Consider the following 22,204-nt stretch of genomic DNA (forward strand, 5'->3'; position numbering starts at 1 on the left):
CAGACAGGGGTTTCTGCATGCAAAGCAGGCACTCTATCACCTCCTCAAAATGTGGGGTGAGTCTCCCAACTCCCAAACTCCTTTTCCTCACTCAGATCAAGCTCCGTGTGCTTGGAGGGGGTCCTAGAGCCATTTCCATCACCTCAAACACTCTGCCATTCCCATGAAGGGGACATGGTGCTTGCAGCAAAGAAATGAGAAGAACTCTCGTCTTTCTCCTCTCATCATCATTCTAGCTGCATGATGGGCCACAGACCACAGGGGTAGCTCTTCAGGGGAGGTTGTACTGCCACTCAGATTGCCTCAGGGTTTCCCCCCACCATTGGTTTGGGGTTTTTTTAAATTCACTTTTTTGCAATTTTATAAACCACAAATTCTAAAAGTGGTTTAAATCATTTCTACAGAGGACAGAGCTACAATTACTGTATTTTTATATGGGTTTTGGTTGCAAAATGGGGGGGGGGGAGAGAGCAGCTAATCCGAGGAGAGCCTCAGTGGATTCACTCATCCCAATTTAAATCATGCTAGCAGTCCATGAGTGTTCTAGTTAGGAAGAAGGAAAATCTATCGTCCATATAAACCTGTGAACAGCCCATAGGTAGTCTGAATTGTGTCAAGGTGCTATCACGAAGAACACTTGTGTGTTTATGGGTGTTTATTGATCCTCTGTCTTTTACTCTCCAGAGCGTTCCGCCTTTGTATAAAGTAGAAGACATGAGTGTCCCAACTGCAGTGTGGTCTGGTGGGAATGACATCATTGCAAGCCCAGGAGATACAGCCATCTTAGTTTCTCGCATCTCTAACCTAGTTTACTACAAAAATATATCATACTGGAACCACTGGGATTTCATCTGGGGCCTCAATGCCCCCAAACTGGTGTGCTGCAAAATCATAGAGTGGATGGGGAAGTCTCTGTAAATCAATATTTTGCTATAATATATTTAATTCACTATCTTTATTAACCATTGACGGAAGACCAGCCGTCATTAAATGGTGCTTAGCATAGAAAAAAGACACAGAGAGGCAGCAATATTCTCAGGATGGTATGAGCAGCTCCTTCGACCACTCTCCTCCGATTTTATTATCCTTTGTTCTCCTCTCCTGCATGGCCATCTGCCAATGTCTCACGTTACCTCATCCGGTCATGGCTTTTACTATACCCATCACCATATAAGGTAATCACTGCCCAGAGGAAACACAACTCCCTATAAGGTCAATACATTCTATACACTGCCAGGCACAGAGTGCTGGTCAACAGGTCAGGAGGCACCCTGTGGTATTACAAGCCTTATGACTCCCACAAACCATTCTTTCTTTTACACCTGTCACAACAAACCCTGTGCCCTGCTAACATGGAGAGCCCTTCTAGGCCACTGAAACCCACAGTTTGCTTGAGTTGCAAAACAATGAAGCTTGGAACTGTGCAATGGAGAACGTAAGAAACAGCAATGGAATACTAGCTCCGCCCAAGGTATGATGGATAACAGCAACAAATGACAAAAGATAGACATAATAAAGGACAGAATAATAGCCACACACAAGAAGAGCAAAAAGAGAGTTTGAAGGCTTCACTTGAAGGACTGTAAATTATTTGATGTGTTAATGCAAATGGAAGTCATTAAAATTGCAGCTGCGGTATAAGGGTTTGTTATTATGACTGGTGTGTCATTGGAATTTATAAGTTTTTGGAATGCAGAGTTTAAGTAAATTATCAAATCATCAATTCTGGCATGCCGGGAGCCAACAAAATAATATCATTTGGCATCTGAACATTTGGCATTAATAATTGTATTATAATTTGGTATTGGCAATGAGGCTTTTATTGGGTTATTGTAATTGAAAACTAATAAAATTATTACACAGAGAATCAATCCCTCTGCCCACATAACTGCGGTGAATAGGAGCTGGGGCCTGTCTTGTGACATTTCGCTAAACAGAGACAACTACCATTGAATTATCACTGTAAAGACATAGCATGAGAGGCAGAGGATATCCAGTGATATATTCTCTAGTCCAGAGAAATCCCACTGATTTAGTAATAGATTTTGACTTTGCTCAGCAGACACCTCCCTTTCATTGTCAGGACTTTCAGACTGGCCAGACCAATCAAAGGCCTGGAATGATTCTGAAACAGACCATCTAGAAACTCTCTTTGGCAACTGAGACAAGGAGGGTTGGAGAAGGGAGGACAAGGAACCTGCACACCCCAAAGAAAGAGCTGAGGCCTATCCTGCAATCTTTTTTTCTAAACAGAAAAAAAACAAATTGTGAATTTTCACCAGAAGAATTTAGGGGCACCAGGGCTGAGCAACGAGACACTTAAGGACCACTTCATCAACATCATCATTTTTAATTTGTATACCATCTTTCTTTCTTTCTTTTTTTTAAAAAAGTAATATTTATTAAGTTTTTTGACAGAAGAAAAAGAGAATTACATAACAATAAACAGAATATACAAAAAATACAAAAACAGCATAGAAAGAAAAAAGCAAAAAAGATACACACAATTAAAAAAAAGAAAAATATAAAAATCCCTCGTTCTAGTATCATACCGCTCGTTTACTTATTTTCCTGACTTCCTCACACCTCCCATTTTTGTATTCTATTTAAAAATTTGTTCAGCAAATTCATACCCTCTTTGTTTACCCTTAATTGTTTGTCCTCCCCTAATTTGACTTCAAATTTTCATCTAATATTAATCCATTCTTACACAAACTTGTTACCTACCGGTAATTACTAGAACCACTTCGTTTCATTCCAACGTCATTAGCATTCAATAATTTTGCAATGTTTCTGTAAATAGATTTTAAATTTCTTCCAGTCTTCTTCCACCAACTCTTCTCCAAAATGTCTGTGTTCTCAAGAAGCAGCCATTCTTTCAGCCATCAAAATGCTGCTGATTCATAGTACAATTTAAGGTCTGGCAGGGCAAATCCACCTCTATCCTTTGCATCCGTAAGTATCTTAAATTTTATTCTAGGCTTCTTGCCCTGCCAGACAAATCTAGAAATATCTCTCTGCCACTTCTTGAAACAGTCCGTTTTGTCCAAAATTTGCAGTGATTGAAACAAGAACAACATTCTTGGCAATACATTCATTTTTATAACAGCAATTCAGCCAAGCAAGGAAAGCTTCAGGCTTGACCATATTTCAAAATCTTTTTTCACTTCTGACCAACATTTCTCATAGTTATTGTAAAGGGATTGGGGGTTGCTTGTGCGTAAGCTGAGTAGTTGGCTAAAACTTTCCCTGACCGGACAGCCCTTACTTCATGGCTGCCTTAATCACTGGCAGAATCCGTCAGTGGGCGTTTCCTGAACTTCTTCCAACATAAGAGCTCCTTGACAGAAAGTCTCCGCCTGGATTCCCTGCGCGACAGCTTTTTGCGCAGAGTGGGCATCCCCAGGGGAGGTCCTGAGCTCTCTCCACTGGTCTCGCTGGAAGCGTCCCTGCGCCTTCCCTCCTCCTCCTCCTCCTTCCCTTCTTCCTCAGTGGAAGCTCTCCCTCTTTCCCTGCTGGTTCCCTCCCCAGCGTCCGAGAGCCTCTCCACCACCCTGCGCTCCGATGGCAGTTCCCTGACAGTTATCTTTAAACAAATTCACGTTCTTAGCAGTTATATTCACCCCCAAATATTTTACTTTCTTTACCAGTGTTAAACCTGTCTCCTTCTGAAACCTCTCTTTCTCAATCGGTGTTAAATTTTTCTCAAGAACCTTAGTTTTTAACTTAAATCCTGCCACTTGACCAAATTCCTGGATTAATTCCAGTACCCTTTTAGTACTCACTTCTGGCTCCTGTTATGTCAATACTAAGTCATCTGCAAAAGCTTTCAGTTTGTACTGTTTGGCTCCAACCTGAATACCTTGAATCAGATGGTCCCTTCTAATCATATTTAACAGGACCTCCAGGCCCGAAATAAAAATCAGTGGGGGAATTGGCAGCCTTGTCGTGTCCCTTTCTCCATCTTAAATTCTTCTGTCACCACGTTATTAACTATCAATTTAGCCTTTTGTTCTGAGTAAATTGCACCTATACCATTTTCAAAACCTTGACCAACCCCCATCCCCTGAAGGTTTTTCTTCATGAAGTTCCAAGAAATGTTGTCGAAAGCTTTCTCTGCGTCTACAAATATCAAGACTGCTTTTGTGACATTACAGGAGCCAGAATCTAGTACGAAAAGGGTATTAGAACTGATCCAAGAATTTGGTCATGTGGCAGGATTTAAACTGAACAAGTCAAAAACTAAGGTTTTAGAGAAAAATTTAACACCGATTGAAAAAGAAAGGTTTCAGAATGAGACTGGTTTGACCTTAGTTAAGAAAGTGAAATATTTGGGGATCAATATGACAGCCAAAAATTTGAATCTATTTAAAGATTATTATGAGAAATGTTGGTTAGAAGTTAAAAAAGATTTTGAAATATGGTCTAATCTGAAGCTTTCCTTGTTGGGTCGAATTGCAGTTATAAAGATGAATGTATTGCCAAAAATGTTATTTCTGTTTCAAACTTTCCAGATTGTGGACAAGATGGATTGTTTCAAGAAGTGGCAGAGAGATATCTCTAGATTTGTCTGGCAGGGTGAAAAGCCCAGAATAAAATTTAAAATATTAACTGATGCAAAGGAAAGAGGGGGGGGGGTTGCCCTGCCAGACTTTAAACTTTACTATGAATCAGCAGCATTCTGCTGGTTAAAAGACTGGCTGCTTCTTGAGAACACTGACATTTTGGATTTAGAAGGTTTCAACAATGTTTTTCGATGGCATGCATATTTGTGGTACGACAAGGTTAAAGCGCATAAAACATTTAAAAACCATATTGTCAGGAAAGCACTGTTTAATGTCTGGACAAGATACAAAGATTTATTGGAAAATAAGACCCCAAGGTGGTTGTCACCTATGGAAGCAAAGGCTCTGAAAAGACTCAATATGGAGGCCAAATGGCCGAAATATTGGGAGATATTAGAACAAGAAGGAGACAAATTGAAACTGCAGAGTTTTGAGAAATTAAAAGATAAAGTGCGAGATTGGCTTCATTATCATCAAATAAGAGAGGCCTATAATCTGGATAAAAAAATGGGCTTCCAGGTGGAAAAATCGAAATTGGAAACAGAATTGTTAGAACCTAAAACTAAGATACTATCAAGAATGTATAACTTGCTGTTAAAATGGAATACACAGGATGAAACAGTTAAATCAGCTATGATTAAATGGGCACAAGACATTGGTCATAACATTATGTTTGCTGACTGGGAAAAGTTGTGGACCACCGGTATGAAATTTACGGCATGTAATGCCTTAAGAGAGAATATTATGAAAATGATTTATAGGTGGTACATGACCCCAGTCAAGCTTGCAAAAATTTATCACCTGCCTGATAACAAATGTTGGAAATGTAAAGAAACTGAGGGTACATTCTTTCACCTTTGGTGGACGTGCCCAAAGATTAAGGCTTTCTGGGAGATGATCTATAATGAACTGAAAAAGGTATTTAAATATACCTCCCTTAAGAAACCAGAGGCCTTTCTCCTGGGCATAGTCGGCCAATTGGTGCCAAAGAAAGACAGAACGCTTTTTATGTATGCAACAACAGCAGCAAGAATACTCATCGCAAAGCATTGGAAGACACAAGATTTGCCCACCTTGGAAGAATGGCAGATGCAAGTAATAGACTATATGGAGATGGCAGAAATGACTGGCAGAATCCGAGACCTGGGAGAAGAGTCGGTGGAAGAGGACTGGAAGATGTTTAAAGACTATCTGCAGAAACACTGCAAAGTTTATGAATGTTAAAATGATGTTGGATATAAAAATAATATGGCATTAGTGATAAAGTTTGAAAGAATATGCAAAAATGAATTAGAAAAAGGGTGAAAGACCAGAGATATATTATGTCAAAATTAAATAATATGATAAAGGTGTTTAAGTTATAAGGTGGAAAGATCGGAGACATAATAGATTGAATTATATAATTATTAATGAGTCTTGAAAGAGGGTAAGGATTTGCTGTATTTGGTTGGGTACAGAGGAACACAAAAAAGGGAGGCGTGAGGAAGTCAAGAAAGGTTAATTAAGTATGAAGTCAAAAGTTGGATTTTTTTTCTTTTTCTTTTTTTAGGTTGTTTTTTCTTAAATTCTTTTTTCTGTATTTTCTTTTTTATGTGTATTTTTTCTGTATTTTTGACTATGTTTGTCCTTTATTTTTGTTGTTGTATGTATGAATGTGTTTCTTTTTGTAAAACTTTAATAAACATCTTATAAAAAAAATAATATCAAGACTGCTTTTGTATTAATATTCACTTGTAGCTTTTCTAATATGTTAATTACATTCCTCGTATTGTCAGACAAATGTCTGCCAGGGAGAAAGCCAACTTGGTCTTTATGTATCACCTCCACTAATACTTTTTTTAGTCTTTTAGCCAAAATGTCTGCAAAATTTTTATAATCCACATTAAGCAGGGATATGGGCCGGTAATTCTTGAGTTGTGTCTTTTCAGACTCAGTTTTCGGTATAAGCGTAATATAAGCTTCTTTCCACGACTCTGGCGCCTTTTCCCCCTCCAAAATTTCATTACAAACCTCATTTAGTGGTTGAATTAACCAATCTTTCAAAGATCTATAGTATTTAGAGGTTAAGCCATCCGACCCTGGAGATTTACCCAACTGCATGTTCTGAATGGCAGCTTCCACCTCTTGTTCAGTTATTTTATGATTCAGTGATAATTTATTTTCTTGTGAGATTTTTTGTAATCCATTAGTTTTCAAAAATTGGTCTATATCAGTCTCTTTCTGTGGCCCTTGTGTATAATGTATACCATCTTTCTAGCTTACAATAAATAATTTCTAAACTATAATCACTAAAACAACGGCAAGCCACAGCACATAAAATAATACAATACAAATTGAGAAGCAGAGACTAGAGGGTGGAGCAAGGCAGGTAGAAGGAGGCCTTGCCTGATGAAGTCTCTCCCCTCACAGTTCTTCCTCCAGGACCATCTCCCTTATGAGGATTCCCACAGAGCACTGCAACTGCTAGGGACAGTTTTTGATATTTGTTGCTCTGTTCTAAGAGGGGTTATGAAACAAGACCATTTAGATGTTGTATGGTCTCCATTTATATGCTTTATACACTGCATATGTCCTCAGTGTCCTCTATGCGGCGGAGTTAACTTATTGTTATGTGACTCTTATTTATAAAGTGTCCCTTTGCAGGATCTATTTCATCGTGATATCTGCAACAGTGTACTGTTGTCTATTTCATCCTAATTGCAATAACGTGCTCCACACAATTCTTATTCTATGTTTCTTCATTGTTTATCTTGTACGCACATTGTTTTGAAAACTCAGGAGATACTTCTTAAGAAAGATGCATTGATGTTGGGTAAGGAGATGTGATGCTGGAGTGGGACTAGAAGCGTGGTTCCTACATTGCTTCAACATGGAACTGCCCTCAACTCAAATATGGTAACTTATGATTGGGGTAATGATGAATGAAATCCAGTTGCTTGCCATATTTCCATAACGAGACATTCTCTTTGGTGCAATTTATAAGAAGATGCAGAAAGAGGTCTATAGGAGCGTATTAATGGTTAAGCACCGTCCTGCCTCTCCAAAACTCAGCTGGGTATTGCAAACATTCCTTGCAAGTGCTTAGCAAGATCGCAAGAGTTTGTTTGTTTTTAATTAAAAATACAGTTTCTGCAAGGATTGCTCATAAAACATACTTTCCCTCCCCTACTGCATTATCAAAAATAGGTCACAAATTTTGATTCCCCTCCTGTCCCTATGAATCTCTCCTCCTTCTTCCTGAGAAAATAAAATAAATTCCTCTTACAAAGGGAGTAATGCACAGAAGTGATCAGTAGTGGTGTTGCATGTGGTGGAGCTGAACTGTGGAACCACCCAGCTAATACTGATATCACTGCTGCTTACTTATACTAGGCTGGTGCTTGGGCCCAAACCTCACTGCTACCTCACCCCAGCCTGGTCCAAGAAAGCAGCTGGTTGGGAGGGTGGCTCTGCCCCACCATGTGTGATAAGGGATAGTGAAGCCTCCTTTAGATTGGAATAAGTTGCATCTGACGTGGTTATGCAATCATAAAGTATGTCTTGTCAAGATTCTGATGAAGCCATCATCCAATGCATTGCAACCCTAGAAATCACTCCAACATTTGCACAACTTGATGTTGGAGTGATTGAGAAATAGGGTTGGGTTTCATCTGTGTATTGATGACACATTACCCTGTAACCCCAGATTTCAACTTAGCAATAGCTTCGTAGAGATATTATAAAGCATGGGAAACCTAAGGTACATCACAGCATAACCGCCATGCTGCCAAACACAAGACTCCCACTGCTTTTTTCTGGAACCAGTCCTTCAGGTAGGTGTGGAAGCACTGCAGCATTTGAGTGTGTCCCACTCCCACCTTGCAGAACTGGTCCAGGAGCATACTATAACCAACAGTACAGTGGTACCTCGGGTTACAGGCACTTCAGGTTACAGACGCTTCAGGTTACAGATTCCACTAACTCAGAAATAGTACCTCGGGTTAAGAACTTTGCTTCAGGATGAGAACAGCAGCGGGAGGCCCCATTATTTAAAGTGGTGCTTCAGGTTAAGAACAGTTTCAGGTTAAGAACAGACCTCTGGAATCAATAAAGTTCTTAACCCGAGGTACCACTGTATCAAAAGCCTTTAAGGGATTAAGGATTACACTTCCCCGTCCTCCCAATACAGGTCTTTGATCCAGGTGACCAAAGCTGCTTTGGCACCAAAATCCATTACGATACGATACGATACGATATCTTTATTGTCATTGTCCCTTGCGGAACAATGAAATTGAAAAACTACATAAAACTACCACAAAACTACATAAAACTACATAAAACATTCAAAAACCCCTAAAAAACTCTAAAACCCCATTTTAAAATACACTATACTACAGAGACCCCTTATGCTGCGTTTAGAACCAGAATTGCATTAGCGTAGAAACTGTTTTTCAGGCGGCGTGTCCTGGCCTTTATAACCCTATACCTTCTTCCAGAAGGCAGAAGCTGAAAGAGATCATTTCCGGGGTGCACACTATCATGTGCTATCTCTGCCGCTTTCTTATGGCACCTGGCAGCATAGATTTGATCTAAGGTGGGAAGAGTGCACCCAATAATTCTCTCTGCAGTCTTTACAACCCTGGATAGCATTGTTTTTTCCCTGGCCGTGCAGCTCCCAAACCACACGCACAGACCATAAGTTAGTACGCTCTCCACAGTGCAATGGTAGAATGCCATCAACAGGTCCTTTGAGAGATTGTTTTTCTGGAGGATTCTCAGAAAATATAACCTCTGCTGTGCTCTCTTCACCAGGTCTTTGCTGTTCTCTCCCCAGGTTAGGTTGTCTCTCAACTCCATTCCCAGAAATCGAAACACTGAGACCTGTTCCACGCACTTCCCCTCAATAATAAGTGGCTGAATATTCAATTTACATTTCCTAAAGTCCACAATGATCTCTTTTGTTTTCTTTAAGTTAAGCAGTAAGTTGTTTTTCCTGCACCACTCCCCCAACTGCTCAACTTCCTTCCTATAGGCCGTCTCCCCCTCTCCAGCCGTAATTAAACCAACCACCGTTGTATCACCTGCAAACTTAATGATCTTATTACTGGGGTATTTGGGGGCACAGTCAGCTGTATAGAGCATGTATAAAAGCGGGCTCAACACGCACCCCTGCGGCGTCCCCGTATTCATGATGAGATCCGCAGAGACGTGGGAACCCAACCTGACCCTTTGGGAACGGTTTGATAGAAAGTCTAATATCCACCTGCACAAACATGGTGGAAGTCCCAGGTCGTATAATTTGGGCACCAATCTATGCGGAAGAATAGTATTAAATGCAGAACTAAAGTCTACAAATAACAATCTCGCGTAGTTCCCTTGCTTCTCCAAATGAGTCAGGACAGCATGTAAAGCCATTGCCACAGCATCCTCTGCGGATCTCTTTGCCTTGTACGCAAACTGGTAAGGGTCAAGTCCCACTGGCAGACAAGATAAGATGCGCTTCCTCACCAGTTTTTGAAACATTTCATTATAATGGGTGTCAGCACCACAGGGCGAAAATCATTCACACTGTCTATCTTTGATGTTTTTGGCAGGGGTATAATGGTAGCAGATTTCAGACAGGGTGGAACAGTGGCTTGGGCCAGAGACTGGTTAAAAATCTTCGTAAAGATTCCTGCCAGTTGGTCTGAACAATCTCTTAGCACCCTGCCAGCCACCCCATCCAGGCCCATAGCCTTCCTCGTGTTTACCTCCTTTAATATTCGCCTCACTTCTCCCTCTTCCACCCTGGCAGCATTTCCTGTAGGTAGTGACGCCAATAGCTCTGGCATCCCTGTTGGAGTCACTGTTGGTGTCACTTCAAATCGGGCAAAGAAGGTATTCAACTCTCCCACCAAGGAAGCAGTACTCTCTACCACTGATGAATTCCTTGATTTATAACCAGTCAGATATTGGACTCCCTGCCACATTTGTCTAGTATCATGATTTCTCAGATGGTCCTCAATTTTTCCTTTGTACTCCGCTTTTGCTTTCCTGATACCCCTCTTCAAGTTCGCTCTTTCTATGCCATACAATACCTGGTCCCCAGTTCTAAAAGCAGAATTTCTGGCCTTCAATAATCTCCTAACCTCTCCTGTCACCCAGGGCTTCCTATTCGGATACAACTTAACATACTTCTCCCTGGTGACATTTGCTGTGCAGAATCTAATATAATCCAGGACCGTTGATGTATAAGTTTCTAGATCTTCATGGTCGAAGATATTCCAGTCGGTCTCCTGGAAACAGTCCTGCAGTTGCTGAGAGGCTCCCTCAGGCCACACCATAACCATCCGTGTTTGTATCTGGCCTTGTTTCCTGAGGGGTGTGTATACTGGTGTCAGAAGCAGGGACACATGATCTGAACCACCGAGGTGCGCCAAGGTCTTGACCTCATATGCCCATCTAATGTTCGTATACACCTTGTCAAGAGTATTTTCTCCCCTTGTTGCACACTCAATGTGCTGATGGAATTTTGGGAGTACTGCCCTCACATCTGTGTGATTGAAGTCCCCCACAATAATGGGCACAGCCTCCGGGTATCTGCTCAATTTAGCATTGATGTTTTCATGCATACTGCTCATGGCCCTGCATGCATTTGCAATTGGTGCTATGTACACCACTGTTAACACCACTGTTGTAAATTCCCGGGGAAGATAGAAAGGTCTGCATTTAATTGTCAGAATTTCCACATCCGGAGAACAGTAGGTATCCAACTTGATAGAGTCCGTACACCAGTTTTGATTTACAAAAATACACACACACCCCACCTTGTTTCTTGCCAGAATCCTGTGTCCTGTCCCACCAGTACGTTGTAAAACCTTGTAATTCAACAGCTGTGTCTGGAATAGCTGAATTTAACCATGTCTCTGTGAGTATCAGCACACAACAATCCCAGATGTTTTCCTCCACTCCTACCCGAAGCCTCCATTCATCAAGTTTATTTGCCAATGATCTCACATTAGCGTAAAAGATACTTGGAAGAGGTAGTTTGCATCGTTGTTTCCTTATCTTCCTTGCCTTTGTTCTCTCTTTCATTTGACCTTGTCCTCTGCAGCCTCTCTTCTGCTTCTGCTCTCTCCTCCTCCTCCTCCTCCTCCTCCAACACCAGTGATTTACAATTTCTGGAATCTCGCACGCCCGTAGCTGCTCCCACACAGCACAGTTTCTACATCTGTATCTGCTGCTACTTCTGTCTCTGTACAACAGCATTTCGTATCGACTATAAATAATTTGTCCTAACAAACCCTGACTCCCCTCCTGGGAGCTCTCAGCCGCAGCGTTTGCACGCGCCGCCATTCTGAAGTCAAATGGAAATGCATCCAGATCAGTGGGTCCCAAGCATTTTTTGGCCATGCTGCACCTAAGCATCTCTAAAATCCTGATCCTTCCCCCCCCCCCATGACTTACAATTCTTATTATTCAAAAAGTGAACTATTCATGTGGAGGAAGCCTAAAGGGCCATTAACTATTAATAACTCATTCTCCAACTCCCCCCTTAAAAATCAAATTGCCCCTCTGGGAACCATGAGTCTAGATAGTCTGTTTCATGAAAGTGCAGCTGATGCTACACAACCATCACTGCCACAAGAACCTTGCACCCAAATGGGATATTTGTGACTGGGCAGTAAAGTCTTTTTCTGGCTCAGGTTTATTCTTTCTGATCCAAATCAGAACCCTGGCATGTGCACATAGAATAGCAAATACATTAGGGCATTAGATAATCCTTAATTAAGCTACACCAGAAAATAATTAGAAGCATAATAAAACATTTTTTTAAAAAAAATTAATCAGAGTGCAAGAGGTAAAGCTGGATTTGGGTGCTGTTGAAATTAAAGCCGTGTGATTTGGCGAAGCAATATATGCAATATATGTGGAAGAGGTTTAGAACTGGGTATAGCATAAGCCTGATACAGAAAGGCCTCTAGCTAGGACAAATAAAAGGTTCAGCATAGGCCAAAAAAAAAAAAAAAAAAAAGGAGGGAAGAAGGGTAGATCCCATGTCTACAGCCCTCACTCCAGTGCCTGGCCTCTGCTTGCCACCATGACCTGCCACTGCTGCTCTTCAGTAGCTCTCTTTGGCCATTTCAGAGGCCCTTTAAATCTCCATTTCATCTGCTTCCATGGCCCAGGATCTTCAAAGCTTTTCAGCTTTTTCAAGAGCCTCCAGCAACGCCTGTCTTCACCAGAGTCCAGGTTGGGGCCTGCGTGCAGCTGGCTTTTATGCCCAGGAGTGGACCAGAGGAACAACCTCCACCCTCAGTCTTCTTTCCAGTCCACCCCCCAAGCCATGTCTACAAGGTCACCTGCTATGGCTGCAAAATGGCCAGCCTTCCATGATCACGCACAAGCCGGATCTGTGCCCACCACGGGAATCTGTGTTGGACCTCAACCGTGGCCTTGCCCCACCAGCTGAGAAGAGGCCATGACCTTTACGTGGCAGTGACTACTGCCGAGCAAATAACATTTTAAAATGTCACAACATTACAAATAAGTATCAAAAGAAACCATGGGGATCCACACAAAGCATTCTCCCTTGCCGCCCACTTGACCTCATTAGTGGAATTTCTGAGGTGTGTATGAATCGGGAGTTAAGAGGTATGTAATTCTCTACTAAGAACACTGAGCCATTGTTTTCCATGAAGATATCTAATAGCTAAAATAGTTGCCACAGCATTACTGCCATGTTGCGGAGGCTGAGAATGGATGCTGAAGAACTGGCTAGCAGATAAACAAATCCCTTCTTGTGCAACATGAAGAAGGCGTATTTCTAGTGGTTACTAACGTTGGTGCTGTAGAAGGAAGCATTATTTGAAAATCCTGCTCCTGTCAAAGCACAGCAAGAGGACTCAGAATGGTAATATGGTCATTTATTCTATGTCTGGCAAATCTTTATTCTTACTATGTTTGGCTCTCATCAAAGATGTTCATAGCTTTGACAGTCAGCATCTCCTATAAATGGCTAAGAAGTTTGATGTTGGTCCTTCCTTAGTGCTCTCAAAGGAGGCAGACTTAAATGGAAAGTGAGAACAGCAAGTGGGCTTATTGGGGTCAGAGTTTAAAAGGCAACAGTGGTCAAACAACGTATGGTGTAGCTAGCAACTTTTTTAAAGCAGGAGTGTGGAAGCTGTGACCATCCAGATGTTGTTGGACTCCAGTTTCCATCACTCCCAACCAATGGTCAGGTACTATTGGTGCATGTGCGAATGACCCTCTGGTCAGTCTAGGAGTCCCTTTCCCATCTTTGACTGAAATGCCAGCTGCTACTGTTCCTTGATAGAGAGAGCTTGCCAACAGTAAGCCACAGAATAACTTCTAACCTTGATTTCTGTAACGTGCTTTATATGCGGCTGTGACTAGTACAAAAAAAAAGTTATTTAGGAAAACCTTTGATTGAAAGCATTGCACTGTCTGCCAGTTTGCTACTTAGCTAGATTCAAGGTTTGACTACTTTTGTATAAACTCGTAGACATTTATGTACTAAGAGGTCCGGGAAGCCGTCTCTCCCAGTGCAGCCTACCTCAGTCGCTGAGATCTGTGGATAAAGATTTGTTCATGGTGACACATGCACCTGTTCATAGAGCATGTTGTAACTTGAGTATGTGTTCTGAAGCACTGCTGCTCCAGTTCCCTGGAATTTCCTGCCCTAGAAAGGAAGCAAGTTCTATATTTTGATGTTGGTTGAAAACTTTTCTTCCCAAATTAGCCTCCTTGGTTTTTGCAGCTTTGGCATCATGTTTTTAAGCTTGTTTCATGATTTGTACTAGGTTTAAAATGACCATCTATATAGTGTATTTTTGTATGCTACTCAGGTATTCTTTGAATGTAGAGCAGTTTATACATTTTGGAATATATGAATAAAGTGTATATATTTTGCTAGCATAATTGATTGATGTAAGATCCTCCCCCCTTACTTTGTTGTCTCCTCTTCCACCCCATTTATAAAATAGATTTATGGAAAGAAGTTGTGGTTTCTTGCACTTGCTTGCCTATTTGGTATCCTAGAAGACTTGAGTAGGAGAGGAAGAGTTGCAAATCCTGAAGTTCACATGAATGTCGTAAGCTACGTAATCTTTTATTAATCTTATTAGAGGCAGGCCTGAGATAGGCCTGAAATGCAGAAGAGCAGCATTTGTTCCTTCTGTCTTTCCTCCCCAGGGGTAGCCAACAAGGTCCCCTCAAGCAACTGTTATGGGGCTCCAATTCCCATGAACCTCAGCCTGCAGGACCAATGGTCAGGGCTTAATGGGAGTTCTAGTCCAACAACATCCACAGGGCAGCGTGTTGGCAATCCCAGGTCAAGAACATCATGGGGTGGGGAGATGCAATTGGGAGTGATGACATACAAGCTAAAGGGTAATGCAAAACTCTTCCTTGAAGTGATACCGATGAGCCTGGAAAACAGGAAGCAAAGAGTACCAGCAGTGCTTCCATTTTCCTTCCTAGTATCATGAGCCTTGTGGAGACTTCTTGACAGGGCTGGCCAGGAGGGAGGAGGGAGGGATAACAGGGGGGGGGGAGTTTGATCCTGGGCCAGTGGCCTGTGAGCAGTGGCGGAGGAAGGGGTGGGGGGGCGGATTGCACCAGGTGCCATCATGATGGGGGTGACAAAATGCCAGCTGAACTCGATGCTGCCTGTATAGTGGAACCGAGTGGGGTTGAGTTTCATTGTGATGCTGATGCGTCCCCTTCCCACCTCTGTGGCCGGATGCATGCGCAAGTTGACCAGGCCCTGCTCTCCCTGCCTGTCCATGCACCACCCTCACTCGGGAAGCGCCCCTCTCACAGGCAACCGCCTTGCCAGCTGTGTCCCTCCTGCCCGCCTGCCTCCCTTTCGCTCCCAGCTCCCTTTCCTCTCCAAGCCCTCGCTCCCTCGTCAGCCTCTGTCCCCGCCCAGCTTTGCCTTTCCCTCTCCAGCCACGGCAAGCGTGCCCCACCCCAGCTATCGTTCCACTGTCAAACAGCTCTTCCTGTTCTTACTCAATTTATGAAGCGATGTGACATAAAATTTATTCCATCCCTCCAATCAAGGCAGGGGTGGGAGACCAGCAAAATGCCAGCATAGTGAGTGATCTGTGAGAAAGTTTTTTAAAAAAGAAAAGAAGGGAAAGGGGAAGAAAAGAGAATGAAAGCAGATGCAAAGAGAAAAACTGTGAGGTGAGCTCAAACTGAACAGAAGGGTTTAGGAAAATCATCTTCTGTGAAGGACCTCTCTTCTCCAAAGCAGGCACTGAAAAGGAGAATAGCTTCCAGTCTCAGAAGCAGGCAGCTTTCCAATCACTCAGTCCCCTCTTCTTCAGACCTCCTTCTCCTCGCCACCAACTTCCCGGCCAACTTCGCAGAGCTCCCTGGTTATCTCTGGCACGTGGAGACCCACGGAGATCGGATGACCCCTCCCCAAAAATCATACCTCCCTGGAGATCAGGGAGCAGAAAAGCAAGGGAAGGCAGGATCGGGCCCCCAGGATTTTTTTATTTTTATTTTGCAAAGGTGCTTCTCTACAACGCTGCCCCCCCTTCCCCCCTCCACTGGTTACAACATCCAGGTATCACTAACCTGCCAGTCATTTGACTGTATGGGCTTCAGGCAGAGCAGCTCTCACTGCAGCTCCTTGTGAGTGAGAAGGTAGGATGGGGTGGGGGGGAGAAGACTCTTCCTGCTTTCCCTTCATTCTGTCCCCCCCCCCAAATCCTTTCCATCCTCCCTTCTTTCCCTGTTCTATGATGGATGAAGATTGCACAGCTTTTCACCCATCCCCTCCTTATCTTTGCACTCAGAGATACTCCCCCCCTTCCATGGGCATAGCCAGGCTTTATTTGGGGGGGGGCTAGCCTTTATGTTAGGAGGGTGTGCCCCCTCCTACCCCAAATTCCAACTCTCTGTTGTGGGGAGGAAACCTTCATCCTGCCTTGCACCAGTATCCTGCAAGGATACAAAGGATTTTCTCCCCACTCACCATGGGCGTAGCCAGGGGGTGTAGCTGCCCCCCACAATCAAGTAAATAAATAAAAATACTTAACAACCCGACCAATTGCATTGCAGACAACTCAGTTCTGACCCCCCAACATAAATCCTGGCTATGCCCATGCCACTCAATGCAGAGCATCTGGGCAAACAATTAATACAAAGGAGGTTCATAGATATAGGAGAGGAATCCCTTCAATAACTTCCCCTGATTGCTTTCTGCCTACCTGTTCTCAGGCAAGGGGGATTAAGGAGGCAGAGGAAATCTTTAGAAGAGCCAAAATGGTTTTTGGGTTGCGAGTGGCGCTGTGGTCTAAACCACTGAGCCTTGGACTTGCCGATCAAAAGGTTGGCGGTTCAAATCCCCGTGACGTGGTGAGATCCCATTGCTCGGTCCAGCTCCTGCCAACCTAGCAGTTCGAAAGCACGTCAAAGTGCAAGTACAGTGGCACCTCGGGATGTGAATGGGATCCATTCCGGTGCCCCCTTCTTATCCTGAACAGAACGTAAGACATGACAGCGCATCTGCGTGTGCATGGGTCGTGTTTCGCCGCTTCTGCACATGCACGTGACATCATTTTGACCATCTGCGCATGTGCGAGCAGCGAAACCTGGATGTAACATGCTCCGTTACTTCCGGGTGACTGCGGAGCACAACCCAAAAATACTTATCCTGAAACGTATTTATACCGAGGTATGACTGTAGATAAATAGGTACCACTCCAGCAGGAAGGTAAATGGCATTTTCGTACGCTGCTCTGGTTTTGCCAGAAGCAGCTTAGTCATGCTGGCCACATGACCTGGAAAAACTGTCTGTGGAAGCGGACAAACGCCGGCTCCCTCGGCCTGAAAGCGAGATGAGCGCCGCAACCCCAGGGTCATTCACAACTGGACTTAACTGTCAGGGGTCCTTTACCTTTACAAATTAGAAGTTCTGCCTTAATAGCCAGGCAGGATAGAAGATGCGGAAAAGGAAAGGAAAAGGAACCTAAGTGTTTACTAATCAGTGTGCCGCCTGTAAGTAAGCAGAGTAATCTAATTTGCAAGTAGGTGACCTATATGTCTGGACATAGCTGGTTATTTATTTAACTAATCAAATTATATTGGCTCATTTGATGAGAGGATATTTGCACTGCTGACACAATGTTGTTCCTTTTTCTTAACCAAGTAAGGTGAATCGATTCTTATCTATAATACCCTTATTAGTCATCAACTCCTACACCTTACCTCTGCCCAAGGGAAGCATGGATGTATTTTGGGAAATTCAATAGCACACAGCATTAGGTCATAGTAGAGAGAAAACACGCTGTTGAACAAAAATGGCACCACTTGATCAGCGTTGTCTACATACCAGCATGAAGATGCAAGGTAGAGAAAAGTGTCATTTGCTGGATTTCAGCTGGTCATAAAGTTCTCTAAAAATGCAGGAGCTTCATCAGAGACAGAAAGCTGCATACTGTTACTTGGACTGCATCATCAGTGTTTTTCCAAAGCCAGAATAAAGGGATGCATATGTTGTGACGTGGGGTCTGTGATTTCAGCTCTCTTGACATAATATGCTGGAGACAGTTCTCTAGTAACACTTCTTTATTAACGCAACAAGACTAAGACTTGAGGAGGGGAGAGCTACATTTATAGGGACAGGGAACTAGCTAGAAAGGATACATTTTGGAGGGAACAATATCAGGCAATCACAGTCCTGACTTTTGGAGGCAACCAATAAGACAGAGGATCCAAATACAGCAGCTTAAATGAACCAATAGTAGCTGTACCCTCTGGAACCAAAAGGCAGTCACTTTACCCTAATGCAAATACAGACAATAATAATACAGATATAAAATCCTTTGACTCAATACACAACAGCATACACATAATACAATGTGAGAAGAATGTCCCCAAGTTGGAGGCTTCCCATATGGTATTTCCAGCTTCTGCTTTTAGTTGTGGTGTGTTTGCTCTGACACTTCACCTTGCTCCTCATGAGATATTTTGTGTGTTTCATATTGTGACAGGAATTCTAGGGTCTTAAATACATAATAAATGTTGATAATTGCACAAGGTAAACACACATGCATAAGTACATAAACTGCATGTTTAAAGTAGTTCAGGTAAAGGTAAAGGTAAAGGGACCCCTGACAGTTAAGTCCAGTTGTGAATGACTCTGGGGTTGCGGCGCTCCTCTCGCTTTACAGGCCAAGGGAGCCAGCGTTGGTCCGCTCTGCAAACAGTTTTTCCAGGTCATGCGGCCAGCATGACAAAGCTGCTTCTGGCACAATGGAACACCAACACCAGAGCAGCACACAGAAGCGCCATTTACCTTCCCGCCGGAGCGGTACCTGTTGATCTACTTGCACTTTTTGGCACTTGTTGGGAGCTCACCCCGTTGCAGGGATTCGAACCACTGACCTTCCGATCGGCAAGCCCTGGGCTCTGTGGTTTAGATCACAGCGGCACCCACATCCCGTACCACCCACATTTGTACCAAGACTTATATAGTTCATATGCCCTGGCTTATGTATTTATACAGTGTATTTATTTTCTGTCAAACCTGAATAAAAATAGCAGAAAATGTAAGACAAATAAGCATAGTCCACTGATTTTATGGCTACTTCCTCTGAAGCACCTTTATTTTATTTTTTTTAATAATAATTTTTATTAAATTTTTAAACAATAAACAACATACATAAAAACATGTTCTTTTTCATTAACCACATTTCATTCTCATCTTTGGACTTCCTCACATCTCTTGTTCCTGCACTCTGAACACATAAATTTTTCTAGCAAATTATTTACTTAGTTCAATTTATATTATATAATTGTCCAATATTGAATCTCAAATTTTAGAGTTTAAATAACTCTTATTCTTTAAAAGTTAATTCTAGGATATTTTTTATCCAAAATTTGTCTTATCTTTCAATTACATTTAAATTTATATTCCTTGTTACTAATTTATTGGAGCCATATTGTTACGAATCTTACATCTTTCTTAACATTCGTACAATTTACAGTATTTTTGTAAATAGTCCTTAAATTTCTTCCACTCCTCCTCCACCAGTTCCTCTCTGAGGTCTCGGATTCTGCCCGTCATTTCCCTCTGAAGCACCTTTAAAGGTGCTGTCCTTTAAAGCCCTAAATGGTCTCGGTCCACTATACCTGAAGGAACGTCTCCACCCCCATCGTTCTGCCTGGACACTGAGGTCCAGAGCCGAGGGCCTTTTGGCGGTTCCCTCGCTGCGAGAAGCAAAGTAACAGGGAACCAGGCAGAGGGCCTTCTCGGTGGTGGCACCCACCCTGTGGAACGCCCTCCCACCAGATGTCAAAGAGAAAAACAACTACCAGACTTTTAGAAGACATCTGAAGGCAGCCCTGTTTAGCGAAGCTTTTAATGTTTAACAGACTATTGTATTTTAATATTTTGCTGGAAGCTGCCCACAATGGCTGGAGTATAAATGATAACGATGAGTAGATCACAGTGTCTTGAGAGTTGGCCACCCCTGTTCTATACTTTTTAGCCGAGTGGTGATTCTTATTGTAGCTAAAACAGTACCATCCATGCATAAAGAGGGAGATGTCAGTAGGCTTGAAGGAACCCAAAATTTGGGAGGAAGTCCTTTGGGGGGGGGTGACAAATAATTTTCCGCACTGGGTACCACCTGTCCTTGCTATGCCACTGCCTGTGAGGCCTGGAATGAGGGAGGGCCCAAGCCTCTGTCCTGCCTCTGTCCTGACAAGACATCCCAAATGCCAAAGAAGAGCTGTCTGACTTGGCCTCAGCGCTGCCTCCTGCCAGCGAAGCACTACCTGCCTCTGAGGTCATGCATGAGGGCTCATCCACACTTCTGCTTGTCCTGTGCCTTGAAAACATGGGTCTGAGTGGTTTTCTGCTTGGCCCTAACCTTCTAGGAATGGGTCCAATGGATTTTCCCCTTGCCTCGCTCCTTTCCCATGGAAAATCAACTTTAGCCCTAAATTGGAGCAAACGTCAATCTGGATAAAATCTGAATTGCCGTCTGCTCTTATTGAGTGCTAAAGAGCTGTTTTCAACAGGGAGAAGTGGTGGGACAAGAAGAAGTGTGGCTAAGACCTGAGTCTAAATCTGACAGTAAACCAAAATTAGCAGCATCAACCCACATCTCAACTGCTGTAAACAAAGGCACACCTTTGATGAAATTTACATGTGAATATCACTATGTACAACTCAACAATTTGTGTACAAAAATGCACAGATGGTACACTTGTTGAATGTAGTGTATGAAGATATCTGTAGCTCTTAAACAAGAAGAGAACAAACAGCAGAAACTCAACCATCTCCTGTGCCATCTGGTGACTAAACCGTATAATGACACTGTTCACATACTGCTTAAATGTCTCCTTCCTGGCAGATAGATTAAACCATTCCGAATCAAAAGCTCTCAGCATTTTATTTTTTATTTTTTATTTTCAGAGTGAGGTGATTTCCTACAATGGATACCCCAGCGAAGAGTACGAAGTGTTAACGGATGATGGCTATTATTTGACAATTAACAGAATACCCTTTGGGCAAAAAAATCTTCCAGTGGGAGGTATCTTGTTATGTGTGTTTAACAACAACAGCAGCAGCAACAACAAAATCCGTAGTCTATCAGCTGAACATACTTACCGTATAGTCCTCCCCATAAGTGAGAACCCTGACTTTCCAGGACCACATGGAGGCATCCCCATGGAAGCACATTGAGCAGGGCATGCTTCCAAGCTCCCATGAGACTTTTTGGGAAAGAGAGTGAGAGGGCAGACACACCCAGTGTTGACTGGGGCCTTGGGAGCACAGCTGGTGGGTGCCTGCCTATCCCCCATTCCCATTTTAATCCCTCACAAATATTTTGAATGCTTGAATAGCGCTTTGCTAACAAGCCTCCTCTACAATCAAGGCTCAAATCCATGCCATTGGATGAGACCGCAGCCTAACCAACTTATGGATGTAATGTACTGTAATATAAAGAATGTTTTAGGAATATGGGAGATTCATCAAAAACATCTTTGTTACCAGGGTACAGAAATTCTTGTCTGCTTTGTTAAAACAAAGACTTTGTTTTCAAAACAGGTCCCAAGGCTGTTGTGTTGTTGCAACATGGATTGATTACAGAAGCTAGCTACTGGGTTGAAAATTTGGCCAACAACAGCTTTGGATTCATATTAGCGGATGCTGGCTATGATGTTTGGCTGGGGAACAGCAGAGGGTCAAGCTGGTCTCAGAGACACCAGAACCTGTCAACTGACCAGGATGAATTTTGGGATTTCAGGTAGTTTGAACAAAAAAGGAACAGCTTTACAGCCATTGACAATGTTATCTCCCACTTCAACTATGCTGACCGATTTGTCACTGTTGGGACATAGGTTATTAGCCAATCAGCTGTGATACAATACCAAATTATGAAGGTAAAAAGGTAAAGGTACCCCTGACCGTTAGGTCCAGTCGCGAACAACTCTGGGGTTGTGCACTCATCTTGTTCTATAGGCCGAGGGAGCTGGCGTTTTTCTGCAGACAGGTTCCGGGTCATGCGGCCAGCATGACTAAGCCGCTTCTGGCAAACCAGAGCAGCGCACGGAAACACAATTTACCTTCCCGCCGGGGTGGTACCTATTTATCTACTTGCACTTTGAAGTGCTTTTGAACTGCTAGG

At 42.9% G+C, this 22,204-nt stretch overlaps 1 protein-coding gene across 1 annotated transcript in view; it reads left to right on the plus strand.

Moving 5' to 3' along the window:
- Nucleotides 1-22,204, plus strand: part of LOC309342765 (uncharacterized protein) — a 72,865-nt gene that overhangs the window by 13,950 nt on the left and 36,711 nt on the right. The window contains exons 9-13 of the mRNA XM_081863592.1: nucleotides 685-914; nucleotides 13,401-13,437; nucleotides 14,531-14,638; nucleotides 20,989-21,106; nucleotides 21,625-21,823. Of these exons, the coding sequence (XP_081719718.1) occupies nucleotides 685-914; nucleotides 13,401-13,437; nucleotides 14,531-14,638; nucleotides 20,989-21,106; nucleotides 21,625-21,823 (692 nt within the window). The remainder of the gene's footprint in view (nucleotides 1-684; nucleotides 915-13,400; nucleotides 13,438-14,530; nucleotides 14,639-20,988; nucleotides 21,107-21,624; nucleotides 21,824-22,204) is intronic.

This window comes from Podarcis erhardii (genome assembly GCF_964252035.2).
Source record: "Podarcis erhardii genome assembly, chromosome: 5".
NCBI classification, from domain to species: Eukaryota; Metazoa; Chordata; class Lepidosauria; order Squamata; family Lacertidae; genus Podarcis; species Podarcis erhardii.